The sequence below is a fragment of the Gigantopelta aegis genome, chromosome 10, assembly GCF_016097555.1.
Source record: "Gigantopelta aegis isolate Gae_Host chromosome 10, Gae_host_genome, whole genome shotgun sequence".
Taxonomy (NCBI): Eukaryota; Metazoa; Mollusca; class Gastropoda; order Neomphalida; family Peltospiridae; genus Gigantopelta; species Gigantopelta aegis.
In genome coordinates, this window is record NC_054708.1 from 1,001,181 (window position 1) to 1,023,259 (window position 22,079).

At 37.7% G+C, this 22,079-nt stretch overlaps 1 protein-coding gene across 3 annotated transcripts in view; it reads right to left on the reverse strand.

Moving 5' to 3' along the window:
* Positions 1 to 16,795, reverse strand: part of LOC121383068 — a 31,053-nt gene extending 14,258 nt beyond the window's left edge. The window contains exons 1-8 of one of the 3 annotated variants that reach the window (XM_041512836.1): positions 16,693 to 16,795; positions 9,387 to 9,567; positions 7,342 to 7,752; positions 5,696 to 5,780; positions 3,749 to 3,794; positions 2,348 to 2,381; positions 1,527 to 1,553; positions 690 to 743 (exon numbers count right to left, since the gene is read on the reverse strand). In XM_041512836.1, coding sequence (XP_041368770.1) covers positions 690 to 743; positions 1,527 to 1,553; positions 2,348 to 2,381; positions 3,749 to 3,794; positions 5,696 to 5,780; positions 7,342 to 7,752; positions 9,387 to 9,566 — 837 coding nt within the window. In that variant the 5' untranslated portion in view covers position 9,567; positions 16,693 to 16,795. Of the gene's footprint in view, positions 1 to 689; positions 744 to 1,526; positions 1,560 to 2,347; positions 2,382 to 3,748; positions 3,795 to 5,695; positions 5,781 to 7,341; positions 7,753 to 9,386; positions 9,568 to 16,692 lie in introns of all 3 variants that reach the window. The other 2 variants (XM_041512835.1, XM_041512837.1) reach the window with 2 other exon arrangements.
* Positions 16,796 to 22,079: the final 5,284 nt, after the last annotated feature.

The following is a 22,079-nucleotide window of genomic DNA, read 5'->3' on the forward strand; positions in this document are numbered from 1 at the left end:
TATCTTACGGGTACGATTCAATTCTAATTATGTGAGATTTTTGCAATGGACTAACCAACATACCATTTGAGGTTTGATGATCCTGTATGCATCTGTATGTAAGATATGGTCCGGACAAGAAAAAGTTAATAGACAGATGGACAATGCCATACCATAATACGACCCATCACAGACGGGCTTATAATGAGTAAATCGCTATGAAAGTTAAATTTGATCTGCAACAGAACATGAAAAAGCTATACACAAACGTTCAGCTCAATATCTCAAGGAATTGTGATAAAAACATCCAGAAAACTAGATGCAGGACAGACGGACGGAGATGAAACCTGTAGTCCCCTCCAGACGGATGGAGATGAAACCTGTAGTCCCCTCCTGACAGACGGAGATGAAACCTGTAGTCCCCTCCTGACAGACGGAGATGAAACCTGTAGTCCCCTCCTGACAGACGGAGATGAAACCTCTAGTCCCCTCGAGATGGACCAGTAGGGGATTAATTAAACATCCTAAAAGTCATTGTTTGAATATCATCGAGTCTATTATGTGTGTCACTGGTGTTGTTGATTGTTTGCTACACTCCAAACATTCATAAATACTAGAATGAAATAGAAATTCTGTTTATATACAAGCTGTAAATATGATTAAACATGACACACCAAAAACAGTACACCTCATCATTGCAGGTTACTTACTGGTTGTAAATATTGTGGCTTATTTTTCTTGGCAGTACTACTTCGTCTTCTGTTCTGTGAAGCAAAATAAATCAAAGATGTGGCTATTATTAATAATTGTGCTTATACATATATCCAACTGCTAGAAATATAATTTTGCCAATAGCACATCAATGTCATTTCAATAATGCACGAATGTTTGATTGACCATTTTTTAAACTATAAATATAATCATCAAAACAATATATAAAATGATGAAACACTATGAATAAATGATAAAAACAATATATTAAACAACATACTATAAATGAAGTGATCAAAACACTAATGAGACTTGCATGGTTTACCGTTTCGTAAAATTAAATCTATGAAGACAGACATGTCCTTGAAGACAGATATGCCCCGGAAGACGGATATCATCCCCTTGAAGACATATGCCCTATAAGACAGCTATGCCCTATACGACAGATATAACCTTGAAGACAGATATGCCCTTGAAGACACATATGCCCTGGAAGACACATATGCCCTGGAAGACAGATATATGCCCTGGAAGACAGATATATGCCCTATAAGACAGATATCCTTGAAAACAGATATGCCCTTGAAGACACATATGCCCTGGAAGACAGATATCATCCCCTTGAAGACATATGCCCTATAAGACAGCTATGCCCTATAAGACAGATATACCCTTGAAAACAGATATGCCCTTGAAGACACATATACCCTTGAAGACATATCATCCCCTTGAAGACATGCCCTATAAGACAGATATACCCTTGAAAACAGATATACCCTTGAAAACAGATATGCCCTTGAAGACAGATATGATCTTGAAGACATGGTTTCACTCACCTGGCTTTTCCCAGCAGCAGCTTTAGTCTGTACCTGTTGGGTTAACACAAAAAACAAACAGATTATATTAGCAAATTAACAAACCGTGCTCCTTAGTAGGGGTTTCAACAAACAGGGTTTTTTACCAATATGCTTTGTAAGAGACGTAAAACTCCAATTTTAATTAAACTTGTGTTTTTATGGAAGGAAGTATTATATGTCATAAATAAACAGAGTCTAGTATAAGAAGTAACATATATCTGAAATAGGAAATATAACATAAGCAACTAAATTGATGTTCAAACTTGAAGACTTTTAGAATCATACAGTTATGTTTTTCTAATCTAATATATATTTTTAGATCAAATAATATTAAGAGTGAAAGTATTTTAAGTATTAATTATAACTGGCTTGTATACCCAGACTTCAAAATGTGTCGAGAACAGTCATTCGGGTTACCATGTCACCACATGCCAATAAAATCAACAACAGTATCCATTCTGGAAAAAATAGTTTTTTGCTGTACAATTCTGTGATTCCTTTCTCAATTTTTTGTGTTTTGTTTTCAAACAAAATTGACACTATATTACTGTCCATCTTTCTACGTGATACAGTAGCTCAACTTAAATAGGTATCAGCACAGTGAGAAAAGCAACTGATACTCATCAATGTATCAACAGTACAAATCATGGGAAATATATTAAAACTTGTGATATCCTGTACATGGGTTACCAGATACTATGTTAATTTTCATTCCTGTATTAGTTAAATCATGAATGAAAAAATAAGATGTTATACAAATATATTAAAATATAAATATAATATTTAGGTAAACAACTTACTGCGTTTTTCCGATTCTGTTGCACATTAACGTTCCTATAATTGAAAAAATAAGAAATATATCATTAATTTTATCTCAATACTAACTGAGAACATAGTCATGGAATACAACACTAAAATAAGAAATATACTATTAATTTTGTCTCAATACTAACTGAGAACATAGTCATGGATACAACACTAAAATAAGAAATATACCATTAATTTTGTCTCAATACTAACTGAGAACATACAGTATTTGAATGTTAAATAGTCATGGATACAACACTAAAATAAGAAATATACCATTAATTTTGTCTCAATACTAACTGAGAACATAGTCATGGATACAACACTAAAATAAGAAATATACCATTAATTTTGTCTCAATACTAACTGAGAACATAGTCATGGATACAACACTAAAATAAGAAATATACCATTAATTTTGTCTCAGTACTAACTGAGAACATACAGTATTTGAATGTTAAATAGTCATATATACCATTAATTTTGTCTCAATACTAACTGAGAACATACAGTATTTGAATGTTAAATAGTCATGGATACAACACTAAAATAAGAAATATACCATTAATTTTGTCTCAATACTGAGAACATACAGTATTTGAATGTTAAATAGTCATGGAATACAACACTAAAATGTGCATAACACAAATAGTGATACCAAACAAGTCGTATCAAGATACACCGGCAGTAAGGCCGTTTAAACAAAAATCAGTTGGTTATTGTCCCCACCTGTTCCATAAGATCCCACCCCTAACCCAAAAACTAAAAATTATTATAAAAACAACCAGTCTGATTAAAATTAGCTCTACTGGGCCTACCAGTAAATCTAACAGCATTGTGTGGACTTTTATAGCATTATTCAGGAGCATACAAATTCAAAAAATATCGGCCGAGACTATTTATGCAATCGGCGAACTTGTTTTATTTCAACATTGAAAAAACAGGGGGGAAAGTGCAGTAATAAACTCTGGATTGTATAATAGTATAAACAGATTTTATGGCTATACCATCACAGGGTTTTTTTTGTCTTGAAACTAATTTTATATAAAATTTTATATTGCAATTAGTTTCCGGCATACTTCATAATTCACCCAAATAATTTTGTATACCCTCGGCATAATCCCGAATGTTTTCAAATTCTTTTCAGATCATTGGCATGATTTTGCAAGTAAGGTTTTGATTGGTCGAATGAAAGGTCAACAGGACATGAGCTCCAACGGACTGCTGTAAGATCCACACGTAATAGTGGAGCTAATTTTAATTAGATTAAAAAACAACAACATTCTAACGAGGGTAAATTTTTAGTCATAGTGCCTTCAGTAATTCTAGGTTGTTTACTCAAATTAGCTATTAATAAAAAGCATTACACATAATTAATTTAACAAATGTTTTACCTTGAAGCGGTACTCTGTTGACTGCCAGCTCCCCGTTTCAGACCACCTGGTAAAACAAATCTAACCCATAACACAGTGAATACAGCGAGGCCGTGGTGTTAGTTTGAATTACCAAAAACACTCACAGGCAGACAGAGTGAGACAGACAGACAGACAGACAGTTGTAAGTATGAATGATTAATGTGACATAATGATTACATTTATATCAAAGTATTCACCATAAAAATTATAATAATAATTTTTGATAATTGAAATTCCAGTTTTAATAACTAACTTCTGAAATATTATTCAAATCCCCTTATACACAAGTTTGATTATGGTGTAATGTTTTACATCTGAACTGAAATGTCAAACTAAAGAGTACTGCATGAAAAACGTCCCACATCACACAACATAAATTAAAATATTTACAGTATTACGTTTATAGGTCAGTGCTTATATATCATATTTATTGGTATTTTTTAAAAAGTACCTAATAAAATAAATTACAAAAATCATGTAAACATGTTTTATTTCCATTAATAATTAGTATAAACTCATTAGTAACATGAAGTGTGAAATATACTGGAATTACAATGTATACCCATTTCGGAAACATTTCCGTAAATCCTTCCATGGGGAATTAGTGATATCCACTGAATATTGCATTAATCACTACAAACGACAACCACTCGGCCACACAGTGATCAACAAGTGACATTGCATTTTAATACTTATAAAGCTCATTGGGTGTATTTTGATGGAATGAGCCGAACATCTACGGAATACAATGAACCTTTAGTCCCATGCCTCATTCTGTCTTCTGTGCTATATTTTCTCCAAAACCACCAACAAAAGCACTATTGTGAAGTAAATTTTGAACAGAATATTCAAAAGGTCTAATTTATCAAAAGCAAAATTGGATTACAAATATAAACATTATGTCGGTTTTATGGAATAAAGTATTTTCAAAGGTATTGAATATAACTAACCTTAAACCAATTGTAACAAATATTTAAAACAATTGTTATGGGGAATTGTGGACAGCTACATATTATACTATTCAAATAATAACAGTCAACCTCATTTTAATTACCATTACGTGAAGGATTTAGTTTGGAAACGGGCTTCAAACACGATTATTTATATATATTCAAAATGATTGTTATTATTTAATGTAAAACAAAAAATTAATAAACAATAATAATAAAATTCCAGGACTTTCCATGAGGTTAATTAATTATCCCAGGAGTTTTAAGCACTTTCCAGGGTGAAAAACAAAATGTGTAAGCACTTTCCAGGATGCGTGCAAACCCTGGTATATCAAATACAATGTGTTGGCCTGTCTGTGGCACAACTCATATGTCAAATATAATGTGTGCTGGCCTGTCTGTGGCACAACTCATATGTCAAATATAATGTATGTTGGACTGTCTGTGGCACAACTCATATCAAATACAATACGTGTTGACCTGCCTGTGACATAACTCATATATCAAATACAATATGTGTTGGCCTGTTTGTGACACAACTCATAACGGTATATCATATACAATATGTGTTGGCCTGTCTGTGGCACAGCTCATATACCATATTATACAATATGTGTTGGCCTGTCTGTGGCACAACTCATATATTAAATACAATATGAGTTGGCCTGTTTGTGACACAACATGTATATCAAATACAAGACATGTCAACCTCTCTGTGGCACAACTCATATATCAAATATGTATGCTGGTCTGTAAGTGGCACCACACATATATCAAATATAATGTGTACTGGCCTGTTTGTTGCACAATTCATGTCAAATACAATATGTGCTGGCCTTGTAGCACAATTCATAATAGTGATATATCAAATACAATATGTGTTGGCCATTTGTGACACAACTCCTATATTAAATATAATGTGTGTTGGCCTGTGTTTCACCCAGCCCTTCCCTACATAACTGTGTGAAGACATTACCTCGACTGTGCACATTTCCTCGCAATCCTCGATTTCCACTTTGATTATGGCTGGGCTGTCTCGTAAAGTTGCGGCCACCACCAGACTAAAATCACCCAATCAAACAAACAGAACAAAAGCCCTTGTTCATTAAGTATGGGTTCACATTAAAAAACCACAATCATATTTTTGTTAAAAACATGTGCCAAGCTTAAACAAAGCACAAACACTTTGCAAAATGAAAAAAAGGAATGCAAGTTAACTTTGCTTTGTAATGTTTTGAAAATCTTCCTTCAAACAGAATGCTAGTTATGGCACAGTGGCAGTGCAGACATGTACAATTTAATTAACTTTAAACTGCACTCAGAGAGAGAATATTCAGAATACTCTTGAGAGAGAATACTGAGAGAGAATACCGGTACTCTCACTGGTCAAAATATTCTGCATCTCTGGAAACTGCCAATTTGTTCTCGTACAACAAATCATTGTTGTTGTAGCCTTGAGAATAAAATATTCTTCAAAAACATGTATTATATTCTGTGACATGATTTGTTATCTGAGGAAACATTTGCACTTGCTGAAATGCATAAATTCCTCTGACAACGTAAAAACCAACTGACAAGCATCGAAATAAGTAGAAAATGATCATTCAGGTTACCAAAAGGTTACTACATGTCAAGAAAGGCGAGAATCGTACTTCATTCTCAATGAAAGTATTGAGTGAACAGTACTTCTTTACAATTGTTTTCATGTTACATGCATTCATCATATCCAATAGGACAAGACCACAACTTGCAATGCCATACAATTTGCAGATCAACAATGTAAAGGTAAATGCACCAGGTAAATGCTAAACAGAAACCAGGATCAATAAACATGAAGGCATAATGATCATAAAATGCTACACAGAAACCAGGATCAATAAACATGAAGGCATAATGATCATAAAATGCTACACAGAAACCAGGATCAATAAACATGAAGGCATAATGATCATAAAAATGCACATTGATACTCATGATCAGTGTATGAAGATAGCTTTTAGTGAAAATAAATGAAAATTGCACACGTATAAACTTGTACTGTATTTTAATTGTGGTAATCTGTACCTGGGTTAAAAGACAGTCACATTATGCTTATTTCGATGCCCAGTCAAGTTCAGCTGATTGGCTACTTGTGCTACACCAAAAGACTTCATCGGAAACAAAGGGACTAACATTACACCAACAGACCACTTTGAAATGAATGCTTATTCTTAGAATGCAGGTGTTACTTCTCACAAGCAGGACTCACACTGGGACAAATTTTCTCTAGCAAATTTCAGATATTGAGAGCATTTCCTTGAAAATGGTTAAAACATGGTTAATTTAAGGACCATTTTATTTATCAAAGACAACGTGTTGTATCCACTTTGTATAACAATAATCAACTGGCTAACTTGTCAGTGGACGGAGTCAGCTCTGTATGGTTTCACACAATCTGGAATTCAAGAACGAGTTCTCTGAAGTGAAACCTGCATTACACGGAAATAATCAGCTTTCAAGCATCTGGAACTAATTAATTCAAATATTTGTGAGTTTTGTCTACACAGCCAAAACAATACAGTCAGAATAAATTATCATTACCCATAAACCGCCTTCAATACATTCAAAATAAATAATCATTACCCATGAACTGGTTCTAATTCGTTTCTGAGATAAATTGCCCATTCTGTCGCTGCGCCGCTTTTCTGAGTATGTGTTAAAATTTGGCGCCGGTTGTCTTCTCATGGGGGCTGTATTCCTGCTTAGCACACCCCCCACCTGTGAGAGCAGGTGGGTCTGCTCCTTAAGTAGGCTGCTAGTCATGGCGAGCTGTGTCTCGCGCACGCGCAGCTGTTCTTCAAGCCAGCGTGTACTCGCACGGCCTCCCAGTAGTTCCGAGCTGACCCCAGTGGAGCCCAAGGTCAGGCTGTCTGGTGAATCCAGCAGGGCAGAACGACGGCGGTAAGCGGCAGGAGTTGAGGAAGACACGGGTGTCAGGTCAAACCCACAGTCAAGATCATCCCGTCTGGACCTCACTCCAAACTCATTATCATCCTGAAACATTAACAAATTAATAACCTCTCGTGTCTAATCACTATATTCAAGATCAAACATTCATTACAAATTAATTACCTCTGGTGTCTAATCACTATATTCAAGATCAAACATTCATTAACAAATTAATTACTACCACGAGCGAGGACAATTTCATTTTATTTTATAGAGAAGACGGATCATTTCGGGGGACTATCACAACACTTAAGTACTACGTAGACCAAACAAGACTCACCATGATGAACTACACATTTTATTTACGGTTATATGGCGTCAGACATATGGTTAAGGACCACACAGATTTTGAGAGGAAACCCGCTGTCGCCACTGCATGGGCTACTCTTTCAGATTAGCAGCAAGGGATCTTTTATTTGCACTTCCCACAGGCAGGATAGCACAAACCATGGCCTTTGTTAAACCAGTTATGGATCACTGGTCGGTGTAACTGGTTTACACCTACCCACTGAGCCTTGCAGAGCACTCACTCAGGGTTTGGAGTCGGTATCTGGATTAAAAATCTCAGTACCTACCAGCCTGTAGACCAATGGCCTAACCACGACGCCACCAAGGCCGGTCCACCATGACGTACTACGTACTATGACGTACTACGTAGACCAAACACGACTCACCATGAAGTACTATGTAAACCGAACACGACTCACCATGAAGAACTATATAGATAGAACACAACTCACCATGAAGTACGATGTAAACCGAACATGACTCACCATGAAGTACTATATAGACCAAACGCAACTCACCATGAAGTACTACGTAGACCGAACACGGCTTACCATGAAATACCACGTAGACCGACCACTACTCACCATGAAATACTACATAGACTGAACACGACTTACCATGAAATACTACGTAGACCGACCACTACTCACCATGAAGTACTACATAGACCGACCACTACTCACCATGAAGTACTACACAGACCGACCACTACTCACCATGAAGTACTACATAGACTGAACACGACTTACCATGAAATACTACGTAGACCGACCACTATACACCATGAAGTACTACATAGACCGACCACTACTCACCATGAAGTACTACACAGACCGACCACTACTCACCATGAAGTACTACATAGACTGAACACGACTTACCATGAAATACTACGTAGACCGACCACTACTCACCATGAAGTACTACATAGACCGACCACTACTCACCATGAAGTACTACACAGACCGACCACTACTCACCATGCAGTACTACATAGACCAAACACAACTCATCATGAATTGCGATGGAAACCGAACATGACTCACCATGAAGTACTACATAGACTGAACAGGCACTACTATTAAGTAATCTGTACACAGACAGGGTTTCTACCAGCTCTAGGGTAAAATGGGTATGGCGTTATACCCTAAGGTTCTGGCAGATTTTATTTTTTTATGTTACAAAATTTTACAAAATTAATTACTCTTATCATTACTGTATGATTTTCTTAACCCTAACCCTAAACCTAACACATTTTCTTTCTGGGGGAGGTCCCCCATACACCCTATCAACAGTGCTTGTATTCAGCACACACATTGTAAATATTCGATTTCATAGCGCTATACACAAAAATGTCTTTCTGGCAAAAACATCGACCGAACAGGACTCACCATGAAGGCATCTCCTCCCCCCTGGTTTCTGAATTGACGTTTCACCCGCATCCGTGACTCTCTTCTCATGTCCTCATCACTGTCATAGTCAAACTTGTCAAACTGTCGTTTTTGCTGAAAGCCTTGACGATATCCTCCACGGTTCCGAACAAACCCACCTCGAAATCCTCGTTTACTCATGCTGAAAAAGAAACACAATCATTACTTAATCATTACAAATGTTAACACATTTATTCTGAAATGAAATGCAGCATTAGGAAATATTGCATTTATTTAACGACGCACTCAACACATTTTATTTACGGTTATATGGCGTCAGATGCAGCATTAGAGTATTTCGATTTACTTTTATACAAATAGCAACCGTAAGATGCCATTTTACCATTCTTTCAAATCATGTGATACAAACTAGTCTTCATTCTATGATGGAGATAATTTTTAAAACATGGTACGGAGGTAAATGTTTTTTTTATAAAAGCCACCGTGTGAAAGTTTATTAATTTAGGCCTTTCCCCAAGGATTGTTTTAAGGCACTTACATTTTTAGTATCAGTAGAAACAAATGGGGCAAGGGAGTGGTTTGAAAGAAAATGTTTGCCTTTGAAATTCCCAACCAGTGCACCACGACTGGTATATCAAAAGTTGTGGTATGTGCTGTCCTGTCTGTGGGGAAATGATCCCTAGCTGCTATTGGAAAAATGTAGTGGGTTACTTCTAAGTTTATAATAATTATATATATAAGAATTACTAAATGTTTGATATCCAGTAGCTGCTAATTAAATACTGCTGTCACAACTGGTGAAAATCACATGTAACTCTTGACAAATACCATAACTAGACATATATGCAGGATATTATGCTGGGGTGGGTCTAGACTGTCAAGTTTCTAGGTGGGGGGTTGGGTCATGTTCCTAGGCAATATTTTTTGGGGGGTAATTCTCTTGAGCATACACGCCTTCATAACGTTCAGATTGTTTATTATTCACATGAACCGATTGGGATAGATTTCATTCATATTTTCCTAACTGCAAAATGTATCAAAACTGCATATCTGTCATTACGTGAACGCTCTTTGGGATTTTGCTAGAGTATCTTGCTGTCCGTTCAAGAGCTACACAGACATTAATCTGAAAAGTTATGATCACTCTCTGCCGTCAGAGATAACTGTATTGCAAAAACATGGAACTGCTGCCTACCATGAGGTAGGCAAACATTCCCACTCTAATACAACAATAATCCTATGTTTAACATTAAATACCATTACATTGAGCAGGGCGGGTCACCCCACTATTACATTATACCACCCCTCTTTCGTGTTTTGTCGACCGCCCTTCATATTCTGTTGTGCCACTCTTTAAATAATATATACACTGCCTTTACAAAAACAAAACTACATGTATGTACTTTGGGTAACAGACGTTTCGCCCCAAAACCAGTTCGCCCCCAATCAGTTTTTCCCTAGTGAAACCAGTTCACACCCAGTGTCAGTTCACCCCAAACTGGTTGTCACTTCGCCCCCAACTGATTGTCAGTTCACCCCCAACTGGTTGTCACTTCGCCACCGACTTTTTGTTACTTCACCCCAGCTTTTTTGTCGGTTCCCTCACCGAGAATAAGGGGGAATATGGGGTTTTGTTTGTATGTCTGTCTGTGTGTCTGGCAGGCAGGCAGAAGGCAGGCAAAGGGCAAAAGACAGGCAGGCAAAGGGCGACTAAGAATTTTACAAAGATTGTCTGTTGGGCAACCATCGATTTTGGGGGGAAAGTTCAGTGTAAATTAAAACAAGAGTACCGTTAAGGTACATGATACGCCCATCAGGAGTTTGATGGAAAACTATATCTATATTAATGAATATGTTACGGGCAAGATTCAATTCTAATTATGTGAAATTTTTGCAATGGGATGGATGAACAGTTTGTTTTGGACCAACCCAAGTTGTTCCTACATGTGAAGTTTGTTGATCCTGTATGCATCTGTATGCAAGATATGGTCCGGACAAGGATTTACTGTTATGTGCAGTAACGGTAGACCGTGAAAAGTAGGTCACAGTGACCTAGTAATAGTATGCAACACACCGCCATCCGAAGTTGTTCCTACGTGTGAGGTTTGATGGTTCTGTATGCATCTGTATGCAAGATATCGTCCGGACAAGAAAAAGTTAACAGACGGACATAAGGACTGACAATTTGAGAAGGACCAGTAAGATTTTTCATCAAATAGCCCTTCTGGCAATTATGGTTTTCTTGTTCAATTTCAAAACTGTTTATGTGGATCAGGATTGTAGAATTTGTTTGTTTGGTAGGTATTAACATGCTTATATCCCAAGGGTTCAAACATGCTTACCGTGGGCACAGCCTCTGATTAAAATCAGGGATTATTCCCATAGTAAATGCAGGATTTGATATTATAATATCGGCTAACACTAAAGAGGGAACAGTTTGTTTTCAAAATCTTGATCGCTTGCCATTTTCGGGGCTTCGCGTAAGCTTTATAGGCTAACAAACTAATTGAGACAATTTTACAGACTTTGCTGATTTCCATAACAAGTTCATTTGTGTAGGCTACAGACACACTATTTAATTCAATTCCTTTTTCTTTTTCTTAACTATATGAACAGTATAAATAAGTTAGGCTTATCAGATGTTGTGGTCTGTTACCATACAAAAATGGAATGTTTCTAATTAATAATAACTTAAATAGGCAAAAGAGTTTTGATCAGATTGGTACGTCTTCGAAGATGTCTATTAAACCAGTGTTTTCCTATTTGTATAGCAAAGATAAGTACCAGTCATATATTAAAATCTTGAATGGACGCTACCGTTCACGTCACTTTTTTTCTTCTGGTATTATTAAAAGGGTCTTTCTATCAGCTACATACGGTAAATAGTGGCAATCAATATACAAAATTATTTTACGTGCGCTGTTTAAGTGCATTATTTTTTACACTCACCAGGTTGAAATTACGTGTGCTGTACGAGCGTGATCGCACCTGCGCACCTTAAAAGACAATGTCTGATAACCTATAACGTAATTAGTGATTACAGTTAACATATACACAACATTTTGATGAGACTAAATCAAAGGGATTTTGACTTTCGTAGTGCCTCTCATGTCACAGCAGGAGCGGCATTAAATAATATAGCTGTTGTTGACCCCATACCTAGTGAAGACACACCAACCCTATGTTGCTTCTTTCTTTTTTTTGCAGGGGGCAAACTGATAATTAATTGTGGGTGAACTGCTGGCGATGTCAATGTGATGGATTCTTAGGGGAAATCTTTGCCTACCCAGAGTTCGACAAATCTAGCCCGACACACAGGGCAAGTACTTTTTAACACAGGGCTAGTGACAAATGCAAAACCAGTAGCAAGCTAGTAGCTTTAAAAAAAAAAAACACACTGCTAGCTCACGATTTGTTTCCTCCACTGATGTACGTTTGATAAATGTTATTCTAACATAGGTCATCGCATAATGTTAACAAATCAATAAGTATATATTAATATTCAACGTGAACTATATTTTTATAAAATTCAGTAATAAGAAGTTTCTACATCGTCAATTACAACATTTAGAAGCAATATTGGACCAGTATAATTTGAAGAACAGCCCAGAACAAATTTACAACCTTGATGAAAAGGGTCTCATGGAAAACCACACACTACCGTGTGTTGTTGGCTCTACTGGTCAAGTCCCAGTTGCTGTTAAGCTGTCTAGATCCAGTACCATGACTGTGATAGGATGCGGCAATGCTATCGGTAACACCATCCCACCGTATTTCATTTTAAAGGGTCAACGTATGCAAGAAGAGTTACTGGAGGGTTGTTTACCCGGTACTGCTGGGACCGTCAGTGCATCAGGATGGTTAAACAGTGAAATTTTTAAGAAAGTACCTCTCAGAGCACTTTGTCAAATACTGCATCAACCCCACTGCTGAGAAACTTATTCTGATTATTATGTACGATGACAACAACAAATCATCTGCATGTCTGTATCTCTTGAAGAATGGGCAAAAGAGACACGTCATTTTGTTTGTGCTACCAGCACACACCTCTCACCTCCTACAGCCAATGAATGTTGCTGGTTTTGGGCCATTTGAAAAGATTTATTTATATTCGCGAACATGCTACACGAGGAGTAGACCAACATTCCATTTGCCGCCTGGGTTGTCGTGCATACGCAGCGACTCTTAACACCTGCAAATCTTCAGTCTGCTTTTAGGAAATGTGGAGTTTCCCATTTGACAGAAATGTTGTTGACATGGTGAAGTTGGCCCCAGCCCAAGTTTTCAAGTTTCCAAATTGTCATGTGACAAAGGTGCCAAAGCTGATTCATCTGCAAATGTATCCTCTTTCTTTTCAAAAATCAATGACAGGATGTTTTGTGATCCAAAACCATCAAAGAAGAGGAAAATGATGAGTACTATAGTATCAGGTTGAGCCATCACAGATGATGATGTTCTTGAAAAGTTGAAGATCCATGAAGCATCACATTTTGGTACCCGTGTCACGACAATTATGAAGAATTAATTCACAATGTTGTGTTACCACTTGTAAATAAGTTTATGTTTAAATTAACTAGTTTTAATTTTTTCAAGTTCGAAGATTTTGGAAAGTTATCGGAAGGACTTACCTTTGGCAATGTCACTAACCCTAACTCTATTTTAAGTATTTATAATGTTCTTTATATGTGACAGTGCCAAAGGAAAGTCCTACCTTAATGGAATGTAAATGAAGAATACAAAATGAATGGTAGTCCAACTGTTCAACGGCTGGGGTAGGACTTCCTTTGGCACTGTCACGTATAGAGAACATTATAAATACTTATAATAAATAGAGTTAGGGTTAGGGTTAGTCAACTTAGTGACAGTGCCAAACGAAAGTCCTTCCTTGGGCTATTTCTCGTCCCAGCCAGTGTACCACGACTGGTATATCAAAGGCAGTGGTATGTACTACCCTGTCTGGGGGATGGTGTATATAAAAGATCCCTTGCTGCTAATTGAAAAGAGTAGCCCGTAAAGTGGCGACAGCGGGTTTTCTCTCTCAATATATGTGGTCCGTAACCATATGTCTGACGCCATACAACAATAAATAAAATGTGTTGTGGGCATTGTTAAATAAAACACTGCTTTCTTTTTCTCCCCAAATGTTCAATGAAACGAAGGCTAAGCAAATAAACGAATGCCAATGGGCATCAAACTAACTTAAGCTCGCCGGGTCGTTTCGCCCTTATTCCTATTCGCCCCCGAGTCGTTTCGCCCTTATTCCCGTTCGCCCCGAGTCATTTCGCCCTTAGAATGAGTCGTTTCGTCCCTATGTATTGGGGTGGTCCGAAACAAAATGTGGACAACTACAATAAATTTATTTATCGTTAGATTTTACCCACATTTTGTCCAGACAGAAATCTTGAAAAAAAAACAATGGCATGGATTCCACATACTAGATGATAACCATGTCACCTGTATCGACTTCGCTGAGATCGCATAGGGCAAAAAGCATGTAATTTTGTGCCGGCTTCCATTTTGACTTTTTATGGAATATTCTACAAGAGGGGTGAAAGGATATGACTTAATCTAACAACCGTTGTATGTAACAACATGTTATGATATAAATGCAAATGTGATGACGTCATATTATTTTATTATTATTAATATTATTTGATTGTTTAAAGATACCACTAGAGATCATTGATTTTATATTAATATTTTAGAGTCTTTCACCCCTCTTGAAGAGTATTCCATAAAAAAACAAAATGGCAGACAGCAGAAAACTGCATGTATTTTGCCCTAAACTGGCTGTAACGAGAACAGACATCGATATGTTATGTTAAAACCTGTTTAAAAAAGCACAAAACACGCATTATTTTAAAACATTTTAATAACAAAATACGCATTATTTTAATAACAAGGACAACAACAATGCCATATATAGCATACAACAAGCATGTAAACTGAAGCAAATGGACCTTTTAATATTTCATCAGCATAGATGTAAACATGACACGTCAATGGATATTACAGAGGCCAATTTTGCAAATTTGCATAAAAACGGTCCCCCCCCCCCCCCCACACACACACACACACCAAAGCACTTTATAACTAATATGTCCTATCGACAATATCATTGTGTAGGCTAGTCTTTGTACTTATTAATATAAAATACACCAGGCCTGTAGGAACTGGGATGGTGTGAGGGGAGGGGGTTCTTTAAAATATTGCACATAATAACATATACACTCATGTCACCTTAGTCTGCGCGGCACAAAAGTCTGCGCACGTTAATGACGTTACATTACGTCTCGAAACAAGTGTCGGGGTATGTTTGTAAACAAACAAACAACGTTAATTTAATTCACAAAACGTGTTTTTCTATCACCTGTCAACACGTGTCTGTCAACATTGTAATGATCAACCTTCAACCTTGCATATCAACTTACATAAATTTACATAGAAGCTTCAATACATACCGTATTGTAATTTATGAATCCATAAATCAAATGTATGTCTTATTTAATCTGTTAACGTAAACATCCAAGCATACTTTGAATTTCCCTCCGAGTGACACAAAGCAAAATGGCTGCACACAGACTTTGAAGATTGCACTGACAGCATGGCCTATTTTAGCTATAGTCTGTTTCAAAATTATCATTGATTGTCCTATATGTCTAACGAACACTATTTGTGTTCATTTACACAGTTAATAATATAAATCTTTGGTGAATAATTATCAAATATTTTTACATTGGCTTTTTTTAATATTGTCATTTTGTGTTGTCCAAACTAAGGAGCATGGAACACCATTTATATTTATCTCATTTGCACAATCTAAATGTTTCTGAAACAGACTATAACAGGAAGTGTTTGTTATTTAGAACTTGTAAAAAGTCGGATTCATTGTTTGTTGCTGTTTTATGTAAACATTAGCGACAGAAGTGGTTGTTTTGATGTTTGCTGCGCAGACTTATGTGCCGTCATGGGAAAAATATCCGCCCGGTCCCCCCTTCCCCTAACCCTAACTCCAACCCTAACTCCAACCCTAACCCCAACCCTAGTCCTAACCCCAACCCTAGTCCTAACCCCAGCCATAACCCCAACCCCAACCCCAACCCCAACCCCAACCCTAACCCTAACCCTAACCCTAACCGTAACCGTAACCGTAACCCTAACCCTAACCCTAACCCTAACCCTAACCCTAACCCTCAACCCTAACTAAAAATAATAATGGAGGGGACCGGGCGGATATTATACCAAACATCTTCATTTTTGTGTCGATTAAATATAAAAGTGTTCTAAAATGCACAACGAACTATACCTGACATAAATCTTGCACAAAGAAGTTTGCACTTCTCAATAAATAATGGTACCGTTTCATTTGCTACGCTTTTCTTCACAACACTAACGCCAGTATTGCATACGATAAGAAACAGTGTAATACAATATTTGGGTTTCAGACCATCATTAATTATCATCTTGACAGAAAAGGTGTTTTTTTTTAATCACACCACAAGAGTACATTGATTTATTAATCATCGGCTATTGGAAGACAAACATTTGGTAATTTTTTACATGTGGTCTTACAGAGAAAACCCTCTATATTTTTCCATTAGAAAGAGATATAATTTATATGCATCATCCCACAAGCATGATACCACATATATCACAGCCTTTTATATACCAGTCGTGGTCCACTGAGAACATTTCCTGTCATGGACGGAGGAGCCGGCCAAGGCCGGCTCTTGTGCCCACGACAGGCGTGCGCTACAACAGCTTGTTCTGAATGTGCACGTAAAACCCTATGACATGACATGACTGAGAACAATACATAGCCCAATGGTCCCACTGACCGGGATCGATCCCAAACCCACCGCGCATCAAAGGAACGTTTTACTACTGGGCCACGTCTCGACCCTCTTGACAGAAACGTAGAATACCTAACCAAAACGTACCCAATTTTGGTAAAAACGTAGGTCCTGCCTACCAAAATCTATAAATATTTTGGTTAAAAAGTACCCTAAAACTCATAAACATTAGTTTACAATTCGTTTACAAAACGTAACCAACCAAAATGTATTAATTTTTTTGGTAAAAACGTACGAAGTTCAAATTTAAGCTTGTGGAGAGTAAACAAATTACCACATAAACGTCGTACATTGCAAAATAAACGATTTTTTAGGGGAAGGGGAGGCTATAATTACATTTTTGCAATTTTAATTGTACTAACAAATTTTTTATTATCGTTGTTTGTTATTTTGTTGTGCTTTGCTTTTGTTTTGAATTGATGGAAGTTGCCAGCAATTGGAGGGGACACATATATTGTCACCTTCAAAGGGGGGTGGGGGGGGGGGGGGTGTGTGATCACTGATACATAATTTTTGTTTTGAAACGACCGTCTCTTAGCATTTTCATGGCACACGTATGTTTTGATTTTTGTGTCGTGAGATATTCAGTGAGAAGGGGAAAGTCGTTTATATCAGGTCTGGTACCGAATGGGTTTTTGTATCAGCTGAACTCACCTTACCTTCCATTATAATAGAATTCTCAGCGAACCTATACATCCTTCTGACTTCATCTATAAAACGGTCTCTCAAGATAATACATCCTTCCCACAGTACCTACAGAACTGTCTTTTTCCCAAGACAATACATCCTTCCCACGGTACCTACAGAACTGTCTCTTTCCCAAGACAATACATCCTTTCCACAGAGCCTAGAGAACTGCCTATCTTCGAAGACAATACGCCCTTTCTACTGAGCCTACATAACCGCCTCTCTCTCAAGACAATACATCCTTCCCACCAAGCCTATAAAACTGTTCCTCTCCCAAGACAATACATCCCTCCCACCAATCCTATAGCTGTCTACTCTCCCAAGACAATACATCCCTCTCACCAATCTTATAGAACTGTCTACTCTCCCATGACAATACACCCCTCCCACCAATCCTATAGAACTGTCTACTCTCCCATGACAATACATCCCTCCCACCAATCCTATAGCTGTCTACTCTCCCAAGACAATACATCCCTCTCACCAATCTTATAGAACTGTCTACTCTCCCATGACAATACATCCCTCCCACCAATCCTATAGCTGTCTACTCTCCCAAGACAATACATCTCTCTCACCAATCTTATAGAACTGTTTACTCTCCCAAGACAATACATCCTTCCCACCAATCCTATAGAACTGTCTACTCTCCTAAGACAATACATCCTTCGCACTGAACTTACAGAACTGTCTCTCTCAGGACAATACATCCTCCCCACCAAACCTACAAAATTCTCTCTCAAAACAATACATCCTTCTTTCCCAAAACAATACATCCTTCCCAAGTCTATAGAACCGTCTCCCTCCCAAGATAATGCATCCTTCCCACCGAACCTACAGGACGGTCTCAAAAGACTACACCCTTCTCACCGAACCTACAGAACTGCTTCTCCAAAGAAAATACATCCTTCGCACCAAGCCTACAGAACTGCCTCTCTGCCAAGACAATACATGTTCCAACCAAACCAACAGAACTGTCTCCCCAAAAAATACATCCTTCATACCTAACATACCGGACTGCTCTTCTCCCAAGACAACAGATCCTTCCAACAAAGCCTACATAACTACGTCTCTCCCAAGAGAATACATCCTTCTAACCAAGCGTACATAACTACCTCTCTCCTAAGACAACACATCCTTCCCACCAAACATACTGAACTGTCTATCTCAATACAATACATCCTTCTCACAGAACTGCTCATCTCTCAAAATAATACATCCTTTACACCAAACCTCCATAAATGCTCCTCTCCCAAATACAATACGTCCTTACAACCAAACCTACAGAACAGTCTCTCCAAAGAAAATATGTTTTTCACACCGAACTGCTCCTCTCGCGAATACAATACGTCCTTCCAACCAAACCTACAGAACAGTCTCTCCAAAGAAAATATGTCCTTCACACCGAACTGCTCCTCTCGCAAATACAATACGTCCTTCCAACCAAACCTACAGAACAGTCTCTCCAAAGAAAATATTTTCTTCACACCGAACATACAGAACTGCTCCTCTCCCAAGTCAGTACATCCTTCCAACCAAGCCTACAGAACTACCTCTCTCCTAAGAAATCCTTTCAACCAAGCCTACCTCTCCTAAGACAATACATCCTTCCAAACAAGCCTACAGAACTCTCTCTCTCTCAACACAATACAATCCTCACCGAGCCTACAGAACTGCTTCTCTCCCAAGACAATACATACTTCCAATCAAAACACAGAACTGCCGCTCTTCAAAGAAAATACATTCTTCCAACCAAGCCTACAGAACTCTTAAAAACACAATACAATTGCCTTTTTCCCCCAAGACAATACATCCTTCCAACCAAATCTACAGAACTGATCCTCTCCCAAAACAATACATCCTTCCGTTCACACCAAACCTACAGAACTGTTTCTCTCCCAAGACAATATATCCTTCCCATCAAGCCTACGGAAGTCTCTCCCAAAACAAGGCATCCTTCGCATCGAAACTACAGAAGTGCTCCTCTCCCAATACATCCTTCCAACCCAAGTCTACAGAACTGTTTCTTTTCCAAGACAATACATCCTTCCCACCGAACCTGCAGAACTGTCTCTCCCAAGACAATACATCCTTCCCACCGAACCTGTAGAACGGTCTCTCCCAAGACAATACATCCTTCCCACCGAACCTGTAGAACAGTCTCTCCCAAGACAATACATCCTTCCCACCGAACCTGTAGAACGGTCTCTCCCAAGACAATACATCCTTCCCACCGAACCTGTAGAACAGTCTCTCCCAAGACAATACATCCTTCCCACCGAATCTGTAGAACGGTCTCTCCCAAGACAATACATCCTTCCCACCGAATCTGTAGAACGGTCTCTCCCAAGACAATACATCCTTCCCACCGAACCTGCAGAATGGTCTCTCCCAAGACAATACATCCTTCCAACCATACAAAAATGTTACCCTCAAGACTGGTTTGGAAAATCAAAACCTGCATGTTTGATAGCAAATATTGATGAAATCAGTTCTAAAAACGTGAGCATATCCTGCCCCATCCATTACGAGCAGTACATAGTTGTGACAGTTAAGTCCATTGTTTTCACCATGTACATCGTCAAAAATGGGGCATTAGCATACAACCATTTTAGTCAATGATGAATTTTATTGGGAAAACTTCTCATGTCCATCATAAAACAACTTCTGTGACTGAATAATTAGCTAAACCTTTACTTCAATTTAACCAAATTAATTATAAATTCCTAGTCATACGCATAGAAACAAATCAAGCAACTACATCACATTAAGATTTGAAATGCAAGTTTAAGACATTGCCAAACAACTGTAAACAGATAAATGGTAGTTGTTAATTAATTTAGAATTGATTAGTAAATGTCCCTAATGAAAAATTTGAAAAGAAAATGATATGTAAATGAATGAATGAATGAATGAATGTTTAACGACATCCCAGCACAAAAATACAAATCGGCTGTTGGGTGTCACAAATGGTAAGTATATGAAAATATTATTTATATATATTTATGTAAAACCACAGTGTAAGGAGCTGTGGGGATAAGTATAATACAATACATAAGATCGAGATAAGTAAACCTTAAAACTTTGTATAGAAGTCAAAATGTTTCAAAAACTTTACAATTAATTCTGGATAGAATTTAAAGGATTCCAAAACATTTCTGTTGCCAAATATATCATTTCTCGTCGGCTTGAGATGATCACACTCCACCAAAATGTGGCGCACAGTCAGCATACACTGACAATGTTCACACTGAGGAGGAGGATCCTTCTTTAAAATAAATGAATGTGTCAAATATGTATGGCCGATGCGGGCACGACACAAGACTACTTCATCCTTCCTGCACCGCCTGTAAGATGACTGCCACTCTCCCAGGACTGGCTTGACAGAATGAAGCTTGTTCGCAACCGCACCGTCCCAATCATCTTGCCAAATCGAAAAAATAAATTGTTTAATATGAAATTTATAATCACTGTAGGGGACACCAACATGGACACGGGGCAAGTTCAAAGCAGACTTGGCAGCAACATCTGCCTTTTCGTTACCCTTAATGCCAATATGGCTGGGTAGCCTACCCAACAAAATATAACATCTTTATTGGCAATTGATAAAAAGACACACTTTCGTATCACCATTCCAACCATCGGGTGCTCCATATTTCATGTACTGTAGAGCTTGGAGACTCGTAAGTGAGTCTGTCAAAATAATATATTTGGATACAAATGAATCCCTAATCTGTTCCAGGGCTTTAATGATTGCCCAGGTTTCAGCAGTAAAGATTGATGCTGAATCGGGCAATCTCATGGAAATTATTGCGTCTGATGGGAAAACTGTAGCACAAGCCGCAGAATTCCCATCCCGTGATCCGTCTGTGTAAACAGGAATGTAATCACGGTACCTCTCTTGGATTTTCATAAAATGTTGTTTATAAAATAACTGCATCTGTGCGATCCTTTTTTAGATGCACAAGATCGAATACATTTTTGGTTGTTTGATACACCAAGGTGGCAAAATAAAATTTGAAGGCGTTTCCAAAATGTCTGTTAAATCAATGTTGGAAACTGATAAAAAAAACTGCTTAATGCAAATACCAAATATTCGAATCGCATTCGGTTTCGCATCAAATAACTTCATATATTTGTTATCAAACACCAC